This window comes from Acipenser ruthenus, chromosome 1, assembly GCF_902713425.1.
Source record: "Acipenser ruthenus chromosome 1, fAciRut3.2 maternal haplotype, whole genome shotgun sequence".
Lineage (NCBI taxonomy): Eukaryota > Metazoa > Chordata > Actinopteri > Acipenseriformes > Acipenseridae > Acipenser > Acipenser ruthenus.
The window spans coordinates 74,548,219-74,572,385 of record NC_081189.1 but is presented as its reverse complement, the minus strand read 5'-3'; the positions used below and the strand labels follow the sequence as shown (position 1 = coordinate 74,572,385).

General features: G+C 36.1%; 1 protein-coding gene across 2 annotated transcripts; it reads right to left on the bottom strand.

Annotated features, from left to right (window-relative positions):
* Nucleotides 1-234: 234 nt before the first annotated feature.
* LOC117420898 (sodium/hydrogen exchanger 9B2-like) lies at nt 235-22,799 on the bottom strand. Of its 2 annotated transcripts, XM_059029662.1 has the most exons (16): nt 22,619-22,799; nt 22,242-22,302; nt 21,322-21,405; nt 19,439-19,522; nt 17,556-17,639; nt 13,969-14,158; nt 13,245-13,415; nt 8,635-8,777; nt 8,251-8,378; nt 7,738-7,913; nt 5,291-5,397; nt 2,600-2,749; nt 1,939-2,047; nt 1,101-1,237; nt 801-999; nt 235-368 (listed from the first exon to the last, which is right to left on the bottom strand). In XM_059029662.1, exons 3-16 carry the CDS (start codon nt 21,382-21,384, stop codon nt 298-300), a joined length of 1,812 nt encoding a protein of 603 aa, XP_058885645.1. In that variant the 5' UTR covers nt 21,385-21,405; nt 22,242-22,302; nt 22,619-22,799; the 3' UTR covers nt 235-297. The 2 variants fall into 2 exon arrangements, with proteins under 2 accessions (XP_058885645.1, XP_058885646.1); XM_059029663.1 differs by lacking the exon at nt 22,242-22,302.
* Between the last annotated feature and the right edge of the window lie 1,368 nt (nt 22,800-24,167).

The window sequence follows — 24,167 nt, the reverse complement described above, 5'->3', positions numbered from 1 at the left end:
ATCACATTAACCGAATAATCCTTTACTCTCTAAAGATATATAAATTGGATTGAAGGATGTTTAAGTAACAAGCCTGTCTAGTAACATTGAAATCTTACACTGAAAGCACTAGGCACTGCCATGATAACAAATGTCTTTAAATAAAGTGAAAATGTAACAAATTGAAACCAAAAAAAAAAGTTTGCTGGTGTGCAAATAATGCTATTCCTTTATCTTACAGTGTGCACAGTCATTCGTCTCATTCTATACACAGTGAATGCTGTTTCTTACTTTACCTTCGAATACAAACTTTCAGACTCAGATTGTACTCTCATCTCCAAAGGACTGTCGTTTATGGTTGTCAGCTGGCTCTTCCCCTTTTGGTAAGCCTGTGTGTGTTTTTAAACAATGAGCAACATGATTATTTTTAAAAAGCCCTACGATTTGGTGAAAATATATCTGCATAACATAATACATTATGTGTATGGAAAAATACAGTTATAATGTAGGTTGTGTTTGAAAACTGCATACAAATCAAAAAGCCATATGACCACCGTCAAACAGTTTTAATGCATAATGCCTATAACCCTAACTAAAAAAATCATAGACTATCTGTATAGCAAATTTGAAGCCAATACCTCAAAGAGATGCATCTATCATCTGGAAACAAAAAAAATCACATGACCATAATACAGTCTAATAGCCCTGTTCTAAAATTCTGCCTGTAATATATCCATAAAAGTGATATGGTCTGCGAATTAACTGGAATGTAAAAGTAACCTAAAGTATTAACAAATCTCGGCATCAGCCATAATACTGACCCATTCCTTCATTTTCTAGTTGATCAGAGATAGGCTTCCGCAGCAGCCTTGGTCCAGCCAGGCCAATGATCAAGGCACCCATTGGAGCTGTGATAAGAATGGCCAAAAACGCTACAGTGAGGACATCCATGCCATATTTTTCCAGCAGAACGTTCTGTTTTTCTCTTGCTGTATCCAGAGCAACCGAGCCTATGGCAGCCTTTAAAAAGAGATCATATTAAATTTCTGAGGTTTTAATTACATTTTAAATGCAAGTGCTGTATCTCTGGATACTCTACTAAATCTCTGCACGCAGTTTACCTGAACAGTTGCTTTTGGAACCCAGGCCAGGGAAACAAACAGTTTTTCTTTGAAGTTAAACCCAGCAAACAATACCATGATGAAAGTGAAGACAATTCTTATAACAAGGGCAATGGAGAGAGTCGCGACACCAAGCCCTGAGGAGAAAAAGTTCAGGATAATTAGAAATCATCATACAAAAATAATTTTAGCAATTTTAGTATCAGACATGTGTGTAGGCAAAATATTAAATCTTGCATATAACAAGCACTGAAAGGAATGTCTACAATGATATTTAGACGGATGTGCTCTTATATAAATGTGAAGAAAAACATTAAAACATCTGCTACATGTAGCACACGTTTGCAAGATTTGTCCAATCTTTGCATCTTATTCCTGATGGAAGGGACATGGGTTTATCAGGGATAAGCTGGACTGGAAAAGTAGCAAGTTTTCCTGTAATTCTGCAGGTCAAAGTCATCTAGGGGTTCAATACATTCAATAGCTGATCCAGTGCCGAAAAATAATGTATAGGTATGGAAAACTAAAGCCTGCAACCTTGTGGGAATTGTCTGTGAATCTCTTATGTGTCACTATATTCACTCACTTTATATGAAGTCTGTGTGCAATAGGTAGTTTTTAAGTATGCTAAATTGTGCTAAGGAAAGCCCATAACAAGTTCAATCTCATTTGGAGGTGCAATTCTCAAGATATAACTAAAGCCATGGGTTGTGCTGTACAAAATTGAAATGCCGGCTAATGAAAATGCTATCACAAGAGCTTGTTTGTCTTAATCAAAGCAACATATAAAATGTACAGGCGCCTCATTTCTCTTAGATTAAGGTACATATTGTCTTACCCACTGTACTTGGATTCAGTGAAGTAACAGATATTTCTGCTCCAATCAGACCAAACAGGAGTGGCTGGAAGATGTCCCAAGCAACTCCAACAATATCTTCCACAGCACCCTATTCAATTAACAGTTAAAAGAGAGAGTCTGTGGGATATGGAATACTGAAAAGAGAAATGCAAATGAACAAAGCTGATAGAAATTTGACTTGGAAAGATAACAATATCAATATGTAAATTGAAGCAAAATGTGTTTGTGAATAGTTTTTCTTTGTCTCTCTTCGGTTTTGTTTGTTCATTTTTCATACTACAAAATTATTCATTTACCTTTTTACTCAATTGAGATATGTCAATTTTTGTAAAGGTACTGTAACTAATAAATTATATCAAATGTTTTTTAATACCCAAGCCACTGAGGTATGTGCTTGTAGTTAGGGGGTAGGGCTAAGGGATGTGCCTCACATAAATGCCAGGAGCTTCAATCTTTTAGAAAAAAAACCCAACTAAATATCACCTAATTCACTTAACCAGGGACAATCTAAACGATTCCTTATTATTTTATTGAATCTGCACACTGTAGTTGCTGTATGGTATACGTAAAAGAGGGGTATACTGAATAAACTGGCTAACCCATTAACATTTTACATTGGTATATCAAGTTATTTTTTTACCTTTGAACTTCCCCATCCAATTCCAGCCAGAAAAGCCAACACAAGAGTACACAGCCCTCCAGATCCTGAGAAGCCAGCAGCGGCACTGCCAAACACCGCAAACACTGATAGTCCCAGCAGCAGGTATGCACGCTTCATAACCAGGCTTTCCTGAAATAAACAGCAGGCTGTCAGCAAAACCTGCTCTGTAATAATAAGTATATCATTAAAGAGAAAGTAGCTTAAAATGTTCATTGTTTTTATTTTTTTATTCCTGTCACATGGCTGGCTGAGTGGTGACGTCAGAACCAGAAGATAAATAACACACAGGACAGATTAAATGAAATGATGAAGACGCTTGCTTGCGCCGGTTTATTGTAAATAAAAAGGTTTTAACAAAACACAGGACACGGCACTTTAGCCAAAATAAACAGACAAACAAAACGGACTAACACTTAAACAAACGGTGGACGGACAGACACACAAACACGGTGAGTAAAAACAAACAAACAAGTATCGTGCTGGTCCTACCAGCACGCGATAGCAATTGATATTACTTTATTTATCTTTAGTTCTCCTCCTCTCTCTCCCGTTCACTACTCACCGAACACCCAACCCCGAGTGAGTAAAACGTGCATCTATATATACTGTTGTGCCAGGATTCAATTACTAATTAATTATTCACTTGAATCCTTGCATATTATATACTTTAAATGCACGTGAAATACAATTATACATTTTAAATAACTTGTGCTGCACACACCCATTTATATCCCGTGCAGCCATATCTATACACCAACATTAACACAGCACACGTAACATATAACACAGAAATGCACACAGGGGCGGGGCACATTGCCACAATTCCCCTTTATATATTATGGTGTTAGTGGTCATTCTCAGTGGTTCTGGGTTCTCTTGCTCCCATACTGAGGTTTTATAATTTTTCTCTTAAAATGTGTTTATCTGGCATTGAGCTGCTTTGAGCTTGTCTCGAGTATCCTAAGAGCTGGGACTGAACAGCCTTCCTCATCTTGTGTGTCTTCAACTGTTTGGGGCTGACAGAGTTCAAAGTTCATATTGTCACATGATCTGAATGGAATGAGGAAGGCTGTTCAGTGCTGGCATTTATGATTATCCAGACAAACTTAAAGCCAGGAAAAGGCAGATTTAAACAAAAAATGGTAACATAATAATAACCAAGAATGATTGCAAACACCTGTGTACCAACTATAAAGACGCTATGTCAAAACATGCAGTCTGCATCACTGGTATAGAGGGTCAAATGGGTCTCCTGCACTTGTGCAACATGCGTTAATCCTGGAACAGGCCACAGGTTGTGCTGGACATGTACTGATTCCTCCTTTATTTATTTATTTTTAACCAAAGTACCTAGATAAGTACCTTGATTGTATTATCTCAGTTCAGCGATGACGTTGATTTGTCATGAGTCAGTGGGAATGGAGCCATTTGCTTTTTGAAAACAATAACGTTACGGAGACATTACGTTGGGGTGGGGGGGTTACCAAATTTATTTGTAGCTGATGTCATTTTATTTCTTAAATATGTGCTCCATCATCTGTGGTGCCTTGAGGTGTTGTTAAGAATGAGACAGCATTTAAAATAAGGTGGTTTTATTGAGGTGCTAGGTTGGATATTAGTTATGAATCCAAGCTCATTGTTCTTTGCTGGGGTCCTCACAGCTGTGAGCAGAGAGTGTTGTTAATGCCAACTAACATAAAAAGGAATACTGCAATAATGATGTGGTACTAGAGCAGCGGTTTTTAAACTTTGCTGCACTGCGACCCCATTCTAGCAAAAACAAGGACTACGCGACCCCACTGCCCTGTGTTTTTGCAGAATAGTTACTATTGAAAAGTAAAACATCAACAAAACTAATATATAGCTATTGGTTATTTTGAACAGCTGACAGTAAAAAAAATACATTAAAAAAGTAATGCTTCGAAACTGCTACGGTTTACGTGATCACACCACAAGGACATCTTCTTGATCCAGCTTCGATATAGTCAGTGAGAGAAAAAACAGATGTATCTCATCCTTGGAGTGACGGGTTAAAAATATTTAAGCGATCAAAAATATCTGCCAGGTAAGCTAGCAGAGCAAGCCATTTAGCATCTACAAGCTCTTTGGGTTTTTGTTTTTTACTGCTCGGGTCCTTGTTGTCAGCACTTCTTGCTGCATTGCCACTCGACCCCCCTTCATTACTCCCGTTTCCAACTGTTTTCTTCAGAAAACTGTCCATTTTTAGGTATTTATGCAAAGCAACTTTTTGAACTCACTTCACAACAAAAATCACAGAGGCTGGACTAAATTGCTAGATAACCAGTTCAGTTCAGAACGTTTCGACAAAGACAGGTAGAGCAAGGGACTCATTGGGCCATTTGATGAATCTGTACTGTAATGTCATGTTGTTTTATAATTTGGAATAACTAGTAAGTTAAATGTAAAGGGAACTCAATTATCATGCCCTCAACCTGCATTATTATTATTATTATTACTTTTATTATTATTATTTTATTATTATTACTGATTTATTTGTACAAGGTTTTTCCTTCCTTCCTGGCATAACTAGTTCACCAAACTTTGATGGGTTTAAGGTTTATCGAAAGAGTGTTGTAAAAAACATAGAGTATATCAGCTTTCTCTGTTACATGTGACCAAATGTTGGAAATGTAGGAAACAAATTCTTACCTGGTCCTTGCTTGGAAAATAACGAATGAAAAATCCCAAAGCCACTCCAGCAACCATCCCACCAACTACTTCTATAACCCCTCGGAAGATACTGTACAAAGTGGAACCTGTGAAACAAGCAGACACTAGTTTAAAACCGGGCCAGATTCTGGTATTGATTCCCTATCATGGCATGCTAATCTATCAACAACCAAGCATTCTTTTCTCAAAAGCTTTCTTGCATTAATTTTTTTCCCCCAATTTTTCAAACTTGACAAAAGGATATCCAGCTCATGCAAACTATTAAGTGTCTAATGTAGCTCACAGGTATAGTCTGTTTTTGCATACAAACTTTTAGTTTAGCTGTTCAACTTTGCATCTTTCTTTCCAGTTCCCCATTGTACTGCTCTTGTGTACTCTTATTAAAATTACAATATCAAAGCACAAATACAACTTTGCATTTATTAATGGGAGAGGGTACGCAATGTACGCCAACACTTTTATGGTTTACACAAAGTTAATTTGTTTTGGCCAACCTGAATCTTTGTGTTTTTAGAGCTAGTTGGAAGTGCAGATAAGGTGCATAATAGAACAGACTATGAAGATTAAAAAATACAATTAACTCAAAGAAACATGAGTATACTTTACTGTAGATTGCAGATTACTCCAGCAATTATTTTTCATTAAATCAGAGAGATGCAGGTATGTGACAGAGAGACATCTGAGGTATTTTAGAATGACAGGTGAAAGGTTTGACGATCTGTTAAACAGATTGAGACCATTGTTTCAATGCAAAAATACACAGCGATGCAGCGACACCTGCAGAAAGACACTGCACACAGCAACTGGCAATTCCTAGCAAAGTGTGGCCACAGGGTTTTCTCTCCTGTCCTTTTCTATTTACTTCTGAATAATACACACCGACACTGTGTCTATTATTTGGGCATCTCTATATTCTTTAAGTGAAGGGTTATAATGTGGATGTTTATGAACGTCTATTAAAAGTTCCTCGGAGTCTTGCTCCATGATGGTTAACAGCATACGACCATGCAGGAAATGTTGACATTTTTCAACATCATCCAGCCCTATGCGATTTCAGGTCACAGATGCATCGGAAAAGGCTGTACGACTTTCCAAAAAAGACTCACATCGCAAGAGTGTGTAGGACATAATTCCAACCTTCGACTTCGACAAGAAATTATCTCGGAGTCTGAAGTATGAACCAGCCTTAAGGCTGTATTTTTTCACAGATATCAAATCGTAAAATATCTTGAAATGCCTAATTGTAGACATTGAAAATCCATGAAATAAGCATTTTTTTTACCGTGAAAAAAATACAGCCCTAATAATGGCTTTTGAATACATGTAATGTGAATAACTGGGAACACGTCACTAGATGGCGACACAATGACAGGCATGAGGCTGCAGTGTTGCCTATCAAAGCACTGTTGAAATAACTGCACAATAGTGACATCTGGTGTTAAAGTGAACCTTAAATCATATCACAGACAATGCAACATGTTTCTAGAATCACGTCCCCTGAACAAATGCAACAAATTAAAAAAAAACAACATTTTAAAGCAACACATACCTATACAAATCCCATTTTCCTACACAGGGTACAGTACAAAATTGAAAGAACTGAATCTGTTCAGTCTTTAACAAAGTAGTCTATGCTGTGATCGGATTCAAGCATTCAAAATTCTAAAAGGTATTGACAATGCCGACCCAGAGGACTTTTTCGATCTGAAAAAAGAAACTAGGACCAGGGGTCACAAATGGAGATTAGATAAAGGGGCTTCAGAACATGGAGTGCAGGATGCTCCCTATAGCCTGGTCGCCGGTTCGAGTCCAGGCTATTCCACTGCCAACCATGGACGGGAGCTCCAAGGTGGTGGCGCACAATTGGCCGAGCACCGCCCGGGTGAGGGAGGGCTTAGGTCAGCCAGGGTGTCCCTGGCTCACCGTGCACCAACGACTCCTGTGGACTGGCTGGGTGCCTGCGGGCCTTCCTGTAAATTGCCCAGAGCTGCGTGGTCCTCTGATGCTGTAGCTCTGAGGTGGCTGCATGGCAGGCCTGCAGAGTGAAAATAAGCAGACTGCTGATGGCACACGTTTTGGAGGACGTGTATGTCCGTCTTCGTCTCTCCCAAGTCAGCGGGAGGTGGCAGCGGTGGGCCAGGTTGAAATAAAAATAAAAATAATTGGGTACTTCAAATTGGTGAGAAAATCAGAAAAATAATTGGTGGTTCCAAATTTTAAAAAAAAAAATTATTATGTCTAACTGGACTTTGACATAGATATTTAAGATGTGCTGGAATTGTGCTCAATATTATCATTGCTTCAGAATTTTTTTTTTTTTTTACCTTAAAATCATTATTTATTTATTTACTAATTTTGATCAAGTTTACTGTTTTGGTTGATTTTTGACTCATAATAAAATACTTCTGACTGAGCTTAAACCTTACCAGTTGAGAAAGCCATCCCCAGAAATATGTTGAAACCAGTGATGGCCAGGATGTCATCAAAGCTGCCAGCAGCCATTAAGAGTGTGGGTATTCCTTGCTCAACACCATAGCCCACTTTCTGCAGAAGCAGCATGGAGGGGACTACAACAGCAGGAGACACTGCCCCTAAAACAAATCTGAGGACAATGGGCTCTCACAGTTAGAAATTTAGACACACCAGACTCCATGGTGTATCTACAAGTACTTGCACATTTGTAATTATGAATGTAGCATCTATTAGAGACTAAAATATCGGGCCACTATTTGTTCTGACCAAAGCCTTTACTCCACAAGGTTCTGAAAGGGGCATTAAGATATGTCAATCAATTCAAGACAGGCAGAAGATTGTGATGATGAATCACTGACATTAATCCCAGACAGGGTATGGCTGATTCTATGGGATCTGCTATCTATTTCAGGTGGGTAAAGACTATAAGAATCCACTTTCACATTAATAATAAAAAAAGTACTTACCCCAAGATGAAGCCCCAAATCCATGGCAATCCCATCAGGAAGTGACTAATAACAGCAACAGAACAAGCTTCTATTGTACATGGGCCACACGCAAGTCGCAGGCAAACTAACTTAAGTTTTTGAAGGGCCTGGAACAAAACACACAACACAGATGGACAATAAGTCTAGGGAATTATGGAGTTGTATTTAAGTATAAGGGACACAAACCCATGGAATGCATTTTTGTTGATTCATAAAACATCTGAATACCCCAGTACACCACGGTTAAAATGAATGTGTGCCTAAAACATGAAATATTTTCAGTTGTGGCTAATTTTGTTTGAATGCTCATACTGAAGGAATATTACGATTTGTTGTCAAACTTTTCACAATCTGCTTACCTACCTTTGCATCGAGTCCTAGTCCGGCTCTGACCAAAATAATTGCCAGTGCTATATTCCGTAGAGAGCCAGACCACTTATGTTGAATTACGAATACCTCAGAGACATAAGGGACATTGCGAAGAATAAATCCAGATAGCAACATTCCTAAAATAAACAAATAAATAATTAATTAAATAACAATAATAATCCTGACTGGGTCCAAAGATAGAGGCAAGACCCTTGTTTTTTTTTTTTTTAATAAAATAAAACAAATTTCCCAGAAATGTATCTAATTAATATGTGTTTTTTAATTAGAAATTGGTGCAAATAATTTACCTGTTTCCCAGGTAAATATCGGAGACAATGTTGGGGTTTACCGTTACAAATGCTATCAAATGACTGAGTGACAGTGAAATTAATCTGTATAACTACTACAGTACTGGTACTAAAACAACAGCCTTCTTTTGCACTGTAACTAATACATAAACACAAATGTATCTAACAGAGGGAAATGTTTAGATTTCCTGGATCAAATTGGTAATTTTGGACGCAAATTTAACTTGAATATTTTTTTTTAAAATTATATATATATATATATATATATATATATATATATATATATATATATATATATATATATATATATAAATTTTATTTTATTTTTTAATTTTTTTAATATATATATATATATATATATATATATATATATATATATATATATATATAAAATAGATTTTTTTTCATTTATCTACACATCCTACCCCACAACTTCCAAGTGAAAAGAATATTCTAGAAATTTGTAGAAAATTAATTAAAAATAAAAACTGAAATAGCTTGGTTGGATAAGTGTCCACCCGCCTTGTAACAGCAATCTTAAATTTGCTCAGGTGTAACCAATTGCCTTCAAAATCACACACCAAGTTAAGTGGCCTCCACCTGTGTTAAATTGTAGTGAGTCACATGATTTCAGGTTAAATTCAGCAGTTCCTGTAGGTTCCCTCTGCTGGGTAGTGCATTTCAAAGCAAAGACTCAACCATGAGCACCAAGGAGCTTTCAAAAGAACTCCGAGACAAAGTTGTTGAAAGGCACAGATCGGGATGGGTATAAACAAAAATATCAAAGGCCTTGAATATCCCTTGGAGCACGGTCAAGACGATTATTAAGAAGTGGAAGGTGTATGGCACCACCAAGACCCTGCCTAGATCAGTCCATCCCTCCAAACTGGATGACCGTGACAACAATATCCCAAGCACTCCACAAATCTGGCCTGTATGGTAGAGTGGCAAGAAGGAAGCCATTACTCAAGCCCACCTTGAATCCTGTTTGAAGTATGCAAAAAACACTCAGGAGATTCTGTAGCCATGTGGCAAAAAGTTGTGTGGTCTGACTAAACTAAAATTGAACTTTTTGACCTAAATGCAAAGCGTTATGTTTGGCGCAAACCCAACACAGAGCATCACCCAAAGAACACCATCCCTACTGTGAAGCATGGTGGTGGCAGCATCATGATATGGGGATGTTTCTCATCGGCAGGGACTGGGGCACTTGTCAGGCTAGAAGGGAAAATGAATGGAGCAAAGTACAGAGAAGTCCTTGAGGAAAACCTGCTGCCCTCTGCAAGAAAGCTGAAACTGGGACGGAAGTTCACCTTTGAGCATGACAACGACCCAAAGCACACAGCCAAAGCTACACTGAAGTGGCTAAGGAACAAAAAGGTAAATGTTCTTGAGTGGCCCAGTCAGAGCCACGACCTAAATCCAATCGACAATTTGTGGCACGACATGAGATTGCTGTCCATCAATGCTCCTCAAGGAACTTGATAGAGCTTGAACAGTTTTGTAAAGAAGAATGGTCAAATATTGCCAAATAGGTGTGCAAAGTTGGTACAGACTCACAGCTGTAATTGCTGCCAAAGTTGCTTCCACCAAGTATTAACTCAGGGGGGTGGAGACTTATCCAATTATGATCTTTCAGTTTTGTATTTTTAATATATAACTTTTTTCCCCTTAACAGTGTGGAGTATGGTGTGTAGATAAGTGGAAAAAAATCCTAATTTAAATGCATGAAAAAAGTTAAAATGACTGACAAACGTTTTATAAACCGGGGAACTTCAGTAAACATCTGTGAAAAAGGAATGTAATGGACCTTGGATACAGAGTTACAGCTGCAACTAGAAATGATTTGTGAACAAAAGCAAAGCATCCCCGATAGCATAATCTAAAGGGTATGTCATATCAGACTGAATAGTTTATGAACATAAAGTAAAATGGAATTGTGAAAAAGACTGCATAATTAATGATAGGAGCTTTAAAACAGTGTGACAGTGAAAAGGTTAATTTCTACTGGGCAGCACTTGTAATGGAACTTTATTGGGAGAATCATAAAAAACAGCTTGAAAAGACATTTGTCTAAAAGCGAGTGGTCTGTATCAGTAATATGGTCAATGAAATCTGGCACTGAAATGGTTAGTGTTAACTAGACACCACCTGTAAGGAACATAATGTAAAGGGACTATAGAGGGAATCATAGAATACAGTGGTGTTCCAACTATAAACACTCTATGTAAATGCATGTGATCTGCATCAATGGTACGGCCAGAGGATAAAGCAATAGAAAGGGTTAATTTCTACTGGACAACACTGGTAATGGGACTTAAGTATGAAAATCAAAGAATATAGCCCTGCAAGTTACCCGGTTGAAGTACGTTAATAAGGGACACCATGTTTTCTTTGGTTTGTTTATGCATGCAGTGTTTTGGCTTTGTTTTTACTAAATAATATGCGCTCTGCTCAAATATATGCTGCTGAAATAAAGCAGGGAACTTCAAAGATTCTCCCATAGCTGGAGGCAGTGATATAGAAACTGTTCAAATGGAGTTGAGCCCTATTTCAACTAGAGCGAAGTGGCTCGTGGAAACATGGTAGAAGTAGGTCAACATGACCTAGATTTTGCTATCTTTAAGAACTATTTTTATTAAAACTGGATGACTGGTTCTCTGTATCTAGGTGACTTATATTTAGAGCTAAAACATGTTTATCTCAACTATTCAACAATGAAGACCTTGAATAAAGACTAGTCAATACAACACTACGAGATACTAATACCAAACAAAAACATGTTAAGGTTCTAACCAAAAAACTAGGATACTGTGGAAAGTAGGAACTTAAAAAAATTAAATTATTGGAACTTGCCAACAACTTTCTACAAATACCTTCTACAAAAATAAATAAATACACATAATCCATAAAGGGTGGTTCATACTTCAATCTTGCCACCACCAGGAGACAGCCTTGCAACACGACCAGGTTCAGTTCAGTGGAGAAAAATTAAAAACTCTGGTAACCAGTCCCCCTTGGATCACTAGACAGTCGCACGACTTGTGAGACTAGAAATTACTCTCTCTGCCTTAAAGCTGTAAATGAGCACTTTAACATATTTCAACGTGACTTGCAAATACTACTGCAGCCACAAACAATACACATTATTATCACTTTGATCAGGGGAAAAAAGAATTACACTACTCAACAATTCAAGCAGTCCGTGGTTAGGCTCATGAAAACAGATCATGCTGGTGTTATAACATGTCCTGAACACAGAAGCATACCAACTGTGTCACATGAAGCATTCCCTTTAAATTGCAAGGCAATCAGTTGGTATGGATAACTTACATATCTAAACCCACTATGATCATTTACTCTGCTACGATAAAGGCACTCTCCAAGAAAGTACTGTAGTGCAGAGATGGCCAACGTTTCAGTCTATGTCGAAGACCAATGAGCTCTTTAAAAAACAGAAAATCACAAACACAAATTCAACTAGAATTATTATTTATGTATTTATTTTTTTGGTGTGTGAACAAAAACAATGCATCCTCCGGGGCACCTCTGATGGAATACTGGTTAGAAATGATTAGTATTAGTACTGTAGCAAGGGGGCGAAATGTAGGTGTGTGTTTTTGGTTGGCAGGGAAAGTGTTATCCTGCCTTAACAAGTCCTTGCCTGGAATGTGGCTGAGGCATAAATTGGGTAACTGTCAATCAATTAAGCCTCAGCCACATGGCATAAAAGCTGGGCTTTGTTCTCAGAATGGTGAGGTCAACTGTTTTAAGTGTAAGGCAATTTGATAGTCCATATTAATATTTAGGATGTATGGTACTTTCAATGGAGAGATATTGAGCACAGAGTTTAGGTGGGGGTATTTTGGAATGTTTGACTACATTGAGAGTAAATATGACCATTTATGGGCATTTGTGTAGGGGGTTTTACAGCTCTGCTCTGCTTGATTGCATGGGGGGATGGGAGAATCTCAGCGAATCTACAGATGCAAAGGAATGTGTTTGAAGTTTGGAGACTTGCCACATACAGGTATAGTAGTAGGGGTCATAAATGACATCATTAAAAGGGTGTGTTTTGGAATCTACAAAACTGAAGTCAATGCATTGTGTGGTGCTCAGTTCTACCAATCTCACTGCAGCCCAGAGTGATGCGACTCTGGACAATAGTTCTATTCTTGTCTTACAGCAATATTTTTTTGACTTTCACTAATATTGTTTTTCAGTTTTAATCAATTTTTCCTTACATAAGGGTGCAAACCAGCCTTGGCCAGGGGCTATATCACAGTGCATACTTACCTAAAAGTGAAGGTAATGGAGGTAAAGTTGGAAATTTAATGAGCCCAACAAGTTTTCCTCCTACTACAGCACACAGCAACAGCAACAAAATTGAAAAAAGGTTCCCTCCGGGCTCACACTCTTTGGCTGTGATTGACCACACTACTCCAAACAGAAGCGCTGCCATGGTAACTAAAATAAATAAATAAACAGCTTAATACATCTTTGAAAGTACATCTAATATCCTGTTTATAATCTAAACAAAAAAGTTTTCTAAAAGGACCCCACTGTTTTTGAAGCAATTGTCTAGTGGAATGAAATAATTGTAATCATATAAAACTAGCATGTTGTGTTGGTTGTAGTTCTCATTATGTCATAATGCAGCGAAAACTACTAATATTAACATTGTGCAAGGATTGACTTCCTTGTTTCTTATGTCCATTGTCAGTCCTAACTACACAGAGATTTATATAATTTGGAACATTTGGAACAACTACTAAATTATGTATCATAAGATTGGAGCCATCGCAAAGTTTATTAGGGTACAATGCAATTAACTGTTGAAACTGGTCAGATTTTTTAAAAATATACATGCAAAATAATGTGAATGTGGTACAATATTTACTTGGATTCAATTAGCACATCATAGACAATACATTAATTCAATTCAAATCCAGTAAAGTAAATATTGTTCCACTGTGATGTCATAATTTGATACACGTTTAAATAAAAAAACAAATAAAACCTTTGGTTATTATGTTGGCCAAGATGCCTTTGGGGGGACATGCATTCTTAAGCCGACGGCAGCCCTTTGAACAGCCCTGGTCGCTTCCTTGGTCGCATTCATTTAGGAAGGTAGTTTCTTCTGTGACTACAGGACTTTCTGAACGTTTCACCTCAAGTGAAGCATTCTTTATATTGATGTCTTTTAACTTCTGGAGGGGTAAAAAAAAAAATACTATATCTGTATACTGCAGTTTTCAAAAAAGTGCAATTATTGTCAGCAAGTAGTTTTGATTATTTGTTGAAAGCACATCTTTTATCGGATATCAGTTTTTGGCTCTGCAGAAATAAAAAATTGGTCTGGGCCTAGAAACACCGTATTACAAATGTTGCAACAGAACGACCACAGGTGTTGTTTACCATGGAAGAAGCCTTTTATGCATGAAATATTGAAAATTGCTATTAAAATAATAATGAAAAAAAGAAAAAAAATTGGTTTGGACTGATGATAAATATGTTTTTCATTGAACAGTCTTTCAATTGTTTTTTCCATTGCTTTATATGGGGAATCCTCATATCGTGCATTTGCGTCTTCCATATGTCCCCATATAAAGACTAGGAGAGTTTTTTAAATCTGTCCCAATATGAGGTCGCCATGCATGAAAAAGTTCAATGAAAAAAAATCAATGTTTCTTTTAGAAAAATAGGAGGCACATAAATTGACAGTAATCAACATTAGGTAAGATTTCCAGGCAAGTGTAAAATAGCAAATTAGGTGATGTGAACAGTGGACCAAATCAATAAAAAAATAAAAAGGTTACAAATATTGTTCTATGGGGATATTCAATCCAACTACAGAATGGGGAAACTTTTTATTTTTATATTGCATCCACCATTAATTAGAGCGTTGTGTTGATTTATTTGAAGTGCTCCTAACCATAACGTCAATGTTTAATTTCTAAAAGGATTCCAAAGTGTAGACAGCTCAACATTAAAATAATTATTTCATGCAATAGCTGTTTAATTAAAATGTCCTGTTGATTATTCATTTTCAATCTAGGGTTCCGTTCTACAGAAAAATGTGACTTATTTAAAGAAATTGTAGCGTCTTGCATATTGCCCAGTTTAAATTCAGTCTTACCAGGGTTGGTTTTGAGGATGGCACTGTGGTAAATGGGTTGTGACCTGTTTTTGCAGGACAGCTAGAACAATTTAAACAAACATAACATACTCAACAATGAATTTATTAGATCAGTACATACCTAGAATGTAGCTGAACCATGAAATATTCAAACTGAAGTCCCATTCTTAAAGATATACTTTTTCGTTAAAAAAAAAGTGAAAATTGGACGCTGTGACACAGAGAGAAGGAATCTGCGCTGCAAATCTCCCTCCCAACCAGAAAGGGCGCTGTGTAAGGTTGGTGGTATGCTTTCCCATAGACGGGGCGACTCGACAGTAGGTAGTTTACTGAACAACTCCATTGTGGTCAGCTGCTGGGCATGTGGCGATTGGATATACCGTGGCGCTGGGCAGATCACAGAGAGGAGTTTGGTAGTACAAAGGTGACGCAGCTACACGAGTTCAGCCCCTAATGCTGAAACGTAGTAAGAAGCTGTTGTTTTTGTTTCGTTTTATTTGTCGTTTTGTTGCAGAGGAGGATTAGGAGTGGGGAGCTGCCACCACAGAGCCAGTACAAACCCCTGAGCACTAACATCACTGCACGTCATGGACACACCCACCACGATCCTCGGGCTGAAGAGCACAGTTTCGTGCACGAAGGATTGTAATTGTGGAACTGGACATTTATTGTTTGGAGACTGTAATCTGCCGTGTTTTCCTCCACCTTACCATTGCTGATATAGGGGTGGATAGTTTTATTTATTTTGTTTAATAAACACAGATGTTTTTGGAAGTAAATGCTGTCTGGACCTTGCATATATCACCCTACACACATCCTGTCACAGACGCATATACCCATGTCAGTTTATTATGCTGTGTCAACAACAGAGGATGATATGGTAGATTAGAGATCAATGGGCACTCAGAAATAACAATCCTTATCTTTTTATATTATCATAAACAATACCATATCATGTGCTACTGTACGATTTCCATAGTAGCATATGTATTTAAACATTACTGGACAGTCTCAGGATTTCATTTCTGGATGTGAACCTCTGTTCTGTTATACAATGATTTGTGAATCAGGGAAGAGTTGCGTTAACCTTTTTGTTTAATAGTCCTGCAGCTCAAATTAATCGATTACTGTATTTGGATAATTACCTAATTAACCTCTATGGCAGGCTTTTTAAAATCTTAAGAGATAAAGCTTGCTGTTGATCTTTTAGAACCTCAATAACAGGAATACGTTATTTTTCTTGCAAGTTGCATTGTATAGTTAATCTTTATATAAATTATATTGGTATGGTAGATGTAGAACATATCATTATTGTTAATTACTAGGGCTGTCAAGCGTTTAAAAAAATTAATCGCGATTAATCTCACGATTAAAAAAATTAATCTTAGTTAATCTCAGTTTTAATCGCATATTAAATTGTTACAATACTACATCTTATTACTGATGCTATTGTTTTTCTTATCCTTAACTGTGAATAAAATTGTTTGAAATGTATTTATTTATGTATTTATTTAACCAGTAAATTTACCCATTGAGACCACCACCAAAATTTACTAGGGGCAATAATTTAGAATTTACAAATACAACCAACACAATAAAATGTGCAGTTCAAGCTTGATCAGCAGCATACAGAGATCAGAAAACATAATACATAGGATATCTATTTTTAAATGTGATTGTAAACTGAAATAAATTAGTTTTTTTTAAATAAAATTCTAAATATGCAGCTATAGTAAGCACTTCTAGGAAATGAACTGTTAATTCTGAAGAGAACTAAAAAAAAAAAAAACTGTCATCATATCCAAAAACTGCAAACTAACAATTGTTAGGCTTTACATACTACGCGCAAAAAAAAGAAAAAAAAAGGATCAACACAGCCAAACTCATTAAAAAAAAAAAAAAAAGTATTATCATATTTAGCTTGATATGGGCTTGCAGCGATCCTGCATTTCTGTCTAAAGTGGTGGGTTTAATTTGTTGTTGTTATTGTCTGTAGCAGAAGAGGCGTGTTCAGCACGCAGCAGACTAGATGTTTGATACTGCAACTCACTTTAACAGTATCAAAGTAAGCGTCTTTCTGTCCAGTGAGCCATCAAAAAAAAAATCCCATTCATTTTTAGTGCTTTGCTCCATTAAACGGTACAGTGACTAACTTTCTATTTAAACAATAACTGCACTCAGACACTCAATACAATGTTGCTGCGGCCGGGATTGAAGTACGGTGAAAGGCTCAATACACAGCAATGTGATTAACGCACGTTAAAATAATTAATCCCTAAAAACATTTACACGTTAATCGCAGAAGTTAACTGCGATTAATTGACAGCTCTATTAATTACACATTCAATTACATTTTTTTTTTATTCAGTATAATTGACTGTTCTTTGGATGGTAAATACCCCCCCTCATATTTCACAAATTGCTAATTAAGAGTCCAATAAATATACTAAAAGCTGGGAAAACCTCACCTCTGTCTCTATCCCATCTGATGAGGATATTTCAGTTCCAAGGATGGCATTTTCGTTGGCCATGGTCGTCTTAAAAAACTCAGACTGGCAGAATAAATAGGTTACAGTTTACTGTTAACACATCAACAAGGCGTGGTAAAGTACTACTACTGTATGAGTGACATCACAGTTATGTTTGGTTAAGGAGTATTTACCATAGATTACTGGGATACATAGGGACAAATGAGAAAGCTGTAGCAACAACTAATTATTACAACATATTAAAATGAAAATATCAGGTATCAGGCTGTACTGATATTAATCATCTGATATTTTATGTGTTTACTTTAATTGGTGTACACCTAATGCACTTCAATCTGGAAAGTTACAAACATAAAAAGGATATTACAGTATTACATTCTTGACAAAATAAATACTTATTGCTCCACGTTTCCTTAATTTGTGAATGTACTGTGACTGAACGACTCTTGCTAATGAATCGATTTAGTTTACCACATCAATAGTTTTTGAGCTTTGTGGACAGGGTAATGCTACTTTAACAATCTGTCAGGGGAGTGGGACCCATAAGTATAAACTTATATAAACGTATTAGCAACAAGAAGACACAAGACACAATATAAACTGAAATGTGCTACAGATGATTTCTTCAGCCACTGTGGAAGTTACACGATCACTGTTACAAGAACACTGGTTATTTGTTATTAATTTCTAGGGCATAAGTCACAGAGGCATTGTTTTGAACATATTTAACATCTAAATCTGGAACATATTGTAATATGGCCTACACATGCTTGGTATCCTGAGTTGAAAGACAATTGAATAGTGTATGTACTGCAGTCCAATCAGTACTGTATAGAATAGATATTAGTCATAAACCTAATCAAAATCCATTAAGTAACAAAAATCAGGATAATAACCAAACTTCTTGTTATAGGATAAAAAGTGTTTCCTGACACACAAAGACAATGTGTGCATTCCGGGTTTTCAACACAGAGGTCTAATAATAAGACACTTTAGAAATGCAGCCATACCTTACTTAGACATTGTCATAGTAACTGCATATATATATATATGACAGAGCGAGGGTACTTTTTCCACTATGTCTGCGATTTTCATGATATTCCTTTGGTCATAATATTTTCATTTGTCCCTAATCTATGATGGCTATTTCCTATTTTTACAATGATGCAAGTTCCTCATAGCCAGCTACTGTGTTAGTACAGAAATTGTCCCAGGGTGGAAATCATGTTTATTCCTGAAATTGAACACTAAAAAACTATTTTTTGTTTATTTTGTTTAAATATTAACATTAAAAAAATACATAAATAGGCTACAGCACAGATGATTTTTATTAACAGTCTAATCGTATCAAACAAATCTGCAAAACAAGATACACATAAGGTATTCACTCAAAACAGCAAAATTCAGATACCCATTAAAACATGTTCAGCACCTTTTTCTACATAATGTAACCCTACAATAAACGTGTCAACCACTATATATGCCCCCATAATTCAGTACAACAAATAATAGTTCCATTAACAGTAAATAAAGGTGAAGGCATAAGCAGCTCAGATCAATCGATTACTGTATTTGGATAATAACCTAATATAACCTCTCTAGCAGGCTTTTTAAAATCTTGAGATAAAGTTTACTGTTGAGTTTTTAGAACTTCAATAACAGGAATAAGTTATTTTTTCTTGCAAGTTGTATTGTATAGTTCATCTTTATATAAATTATATCATTATTGTTAATAACACATTCAATTGCTTTTAAAAAAAAAATGTTATTCAGTATAATTGACTGATCTTTGGATGGTAAATACCCCCCCCCTCATATTTCACAAATTCCAATAAATATACTAAAAGCTGGGAAAACCTCACCTCTGTCTCTATCCCATCTGATGAGGATATTTCAGTTCCAAGGATGGCATTTTCGTTGGCCATGGTCGTCTTAAAAAACTCAGACTGGTAGAATAAATAGGTTACAGTTTACTGTTAACACATCAACAAGGCGTGGTAAAGTACTACTACTGTATGAGTGACATCACAGTTATGTTTGGTTAAGGAGTATTTACCATAGATTACTGGGATACATAGGGACAAATGAGAAAGCTGTAGCAACAACTAATTATTACAACATATTAAAATGAAAATATCAGGTATCAGGCTGTACTGATATTAATCATCTGATATTTTATGTGTTTACTTTAATTGGTGTACACCTAATGCACTTCAATCTGGAAAGTTACAAACATAAAAAGGATATTACAGTATTACATTCTTGACAAAATAAATACTTATTGCTCCACGTTTCCTTAATTTGTGAATGTACTGTGACTGAACGACTCTTGCTAATGAATCGATTTAGTTTACCACATCAATAGTTTTTGAGCTTTGTGGACAGGGTAATGCTACTTTAACAATCTGTCAGGGGAGTGGGACCCATAAGTATAAACTTATATAAACGTATTAGCAACAAGAAGACACAAGACACAATATAAACTGAAATGTGCTACAGATGATTTCTTCAGCCACTGTGGAAGTTACACGATCACTGTTACAAGAACACTGGTTATTTGTTATTAATTTCCAGGGCATAAGTCACAGAGGCATTGTTTTGAACATATTTAACATCTAAATCTGGAACATATTGTAATATGGCCTACACATGCTTGGTATCCTGAGTTGAAAGACAATTGAATAGTGTATGTACTGCAGTCCAATCAGTACTGTATAGAATAGATATTAGTCATAAACCTAATCAAAATCCATTAAGTAACAAAAATCAGGATAATAACCAAACTTCTTGTTATAGGATAAAAAGTGTTTCCTGACACACAAAGACAATGTGTGCATTCCGGGTTTTCAACACAGAGGTCTAATAATAAGACACTTTAGAAATGCAGCCATACCTTACTTAGACATTGTCATAGTAACTGCATATATATATATATGACAGAGCGAGGGTACTTTTTCCACTATGTCTGCGATTTTCATGATATTCCTTTGGTCATAATATTTTCATTTGTCCCTAATCTATGATGGCTATTTCCTATTTTTACAATGATGCAAGTTCCTCATAGCCAGCTACTGTGTTAGTACAGAAATTGTCCCAGGGTGGAAATCATGTTTATTCCTGAAATTGAACACTAAAAAACTATTTTTTGTTTATTTTGTTTAAATATTAACATTAAAAAAATACATAAATAGGCTACAGCACAGATGATTTTTATTAACAGTCTAATCGTATCAAACAAATCTGCAAAACAAGATACACATAAGGTATTCACTCAAAACAGCAAAATTCAGATACCCATTAAAACATGTTCAGCACCTTTTTCTACATAATGTAACCCTACAATAAACGTGTCAACCACTATATATGCCCCCATAATTCAGTACAACAAATAATAGTTCCATTAACAGTAAATAAAGGTGAAGGCATAAGCAGCTCAGATCAATCGATTACTGTATTTGGATAATAACCTAATATAACCTCTCTAGCAGGCTTTTTAAAATCTTGAGATAAAGTTTACTGTTGAGTTTTTAGAACTTCAATAACAGGAATAAGTTATTTTTTCTTGCAAGTTGTATTGTATAGTTCATCTTTATATAAATTATATCATTATTGTTAATAACACATTCAATTGCTTTTAAAAAAAAAATGTTATTCAGTATAATTGACTGATCTTTGGATGGTAAATACCCCCCCCCTCATATTTCACAAATTCCAATAAATATACTAAAAGCTGGGAAAACCTCACCTCTGTCTCTATCCCATCTGATGAGGATATTTCAGTTCCAAGGATGGCATTTTCGTTGGCCATGGTCGTCTTAAAAAACTCAGACTGGTAGAATAAATAGGTTACAGTTTACTGTTAACACATCAACAAGGCGTGGTAAAGTACTACTACTGTATGAGTGACATCACAGTTATGTTTGGTTAAGGAGTATTTACCATAGATTACTGGGATACATAGGGACAAATGAGAAAGCTGTAGCAACAACTAATTATTACAACATATTAAAATGAAAATATCAGGTATCAGGCTGTACTGATATTAATCATCTGATATTTTATGTGTTTACTTTAATTGGTGTACACCTAATGCACTTCAATCTGGAAAGTTACAAACATAAAAAGGATATTACAGTATTACATTCTTGACAAAATAAATACTTATTGCTCCACGTTTCCTTAATTTGTGAATGTACTGTGACTGAACGACTCTTGCTAATGAATCGATTTAGTTTACCACATCAATAGTTTTTGAGCTTTGTGGACAGGGTAATGCTACTTTAACAATCTGTCAGGGGAGTGGGACCCATAAGTATAAACTTATGTAAACGTATTAGCAACAAGAAGACACAAGACACAATATAAACTGAAATGTGCTACTGATGATTTCTTCAGCCACTGTGGAAGTTACACGATCACTGTTACAAGAACACTGGTCATTCGTTATTAATTTCCAGGGCATAAGTCACAGAGGCATTGTTTTGAACATATTCTTCGGGAACATATTGTAATAATATGGCCTACACACGCTTGGTATTCTGAGTTGAAATACAGTTGAACAGTGTATGTATTGCAGGCCAATCACTACTGTATAGAATAGATATTATTCATAAACCAAATCACAATCCATTAAGTAACGAACATCAGGTTAATAACCGAACTTACTTTTTATCGTAAAGGGTTTTCTGACGAAGAGCTTGTGCATTCCGGTTTTCAACACAGATCTCTAATAATAAGACAATTTAGAAATGACAACATACCTTACTCAGACATTGTCATTGTAACTATATAGTATAATTGTATTTTATTTTTTCTGACTGAGCGAGGGTACATTTTCCACTCCGCGATTTTCATGATATTCCTTTGGTCATATTTCAGTTGCCTGTCTGTGATGGTTATTTCCTACAAATAATTTTTTGTTTGTTTGTTTTAATGTTATTTATTTAAAAGGCTACGGCAGAGGTGATTTTTATTCAGTCTAATCATATCAAACCAATTGCATACATCGTCTCTGTAATACTAGATACACATACTGTACTCACTCAAAACAGCAAAATTCAGATAACCATTAAATCTTGTTCAGCATCTTTTTCTACATAATGCAAACATACAATAAACTTGTCAACCACTAGCTAGGCCCCCATAATTCAGTACAAGCATTAGTTCTATTAACAGTAAATAAGGGTGAAGGCACTAGCAGCAGATAGAAAGGAACTGCCTGGTTACTGCTGGCCGACTATGATAAAACGTAAGGGTGTTTGGTACTTAGTACTTGGTATTTGTTACTTGACAGGTTTACCAAAAGACGTCACTATCTAAGGTTCTTCGTCCTAAAACAACAATAACATAAAACAAACAAACAAACAAACAAACAAAATGCTTTGGAAAGATAATATATTTTTGTAAGCAGCATTTAATTTCTGTTTATATTAATTAGTAAGCCTCCTCAAAATTAACTTATAAAATAGGAATTCTATACAATAATTAGTAAGGTGGTCGCATTTGAAAATTATGTCCTCAAAAATGTTTGTTGCATTGCATATCTTTGTAATTTTAGGCTACAATTACTAATCTAAACACAGTGGGGCTACAACATTACACTCCTTGTTTTCCATGGGAAGAAGTGGCACAGTGGACCAATTCACTATTCACTCTACAGTTGCAGGTTTTGAATTTGCCTCTACTTCTCCACCTTTTTAAAATATGCAGTTCTCAGATTATTTTATATCAATTTGTGGTTCATAGTATCACCTTATTTATTTTACCAGTAGTCACATTATTGTTGTATTTAAAAAATAATTACCTTGATGAGCTGGACGAAGAAACAACTTCACAGCTTGATTTTGGGACTCATTTCCAAGAGGAAGTAAATCTCTCTATATTACACTGAGTCAGTGGCTCTACTGAGATTTTTAATCTGCTGACTATTAGTCCTTTGCTCTAATCACAAATTAACACTGACTTTTTTCCTCCAGGGAAAAATAACTTGTATTAGACAGTGCATAAAGTTTCTAAATAAGCCACAAATCCTTTTTCTATTATCTTCTAATTTTAATACATCCTTCCATAGCCCTATGTGAACACCACCAGAAAAAAAAGACCTTTGACATTCATGTTTGATTAGATTCTACAAAGGTATTTCAGCTGACACAACCTTTCTCCTCTTGAAACTTTGTTGCCAATGCTGTTAAAATTAACAAATTATTTTTTTTTGTTTTGTAGCTTAAACTGAGGTAAATATAGGTGTAATGCTTTGTGAATTGCCCTCAGTGAGCTAAATAGACATACCCTGCTACTACAAACAGAGATGCCAACTTATGAAAGTTGGCATCTAACTCGCCCTCCTTCTCCACCTTCTTGCCCCTCTCAGACTCTGACCTCTCCTCCCTGCTCCAGGGTCACAAACCCACCACGTGTGCCTTGGACCCCCTCCCCACTCACCTCTTTCAAGCTGCTGCTCCTGCTCTACTTCCCTTCATCTGCTCCCTTCTCAACACCTCTCTACTTTCTGGTCTCTTTCCCTCTGCCTTCAAAAAAGCCTCTATCACTCCCCTCCTCAAACCTACCCTCGACCCCACCTCCCTCCAGAGC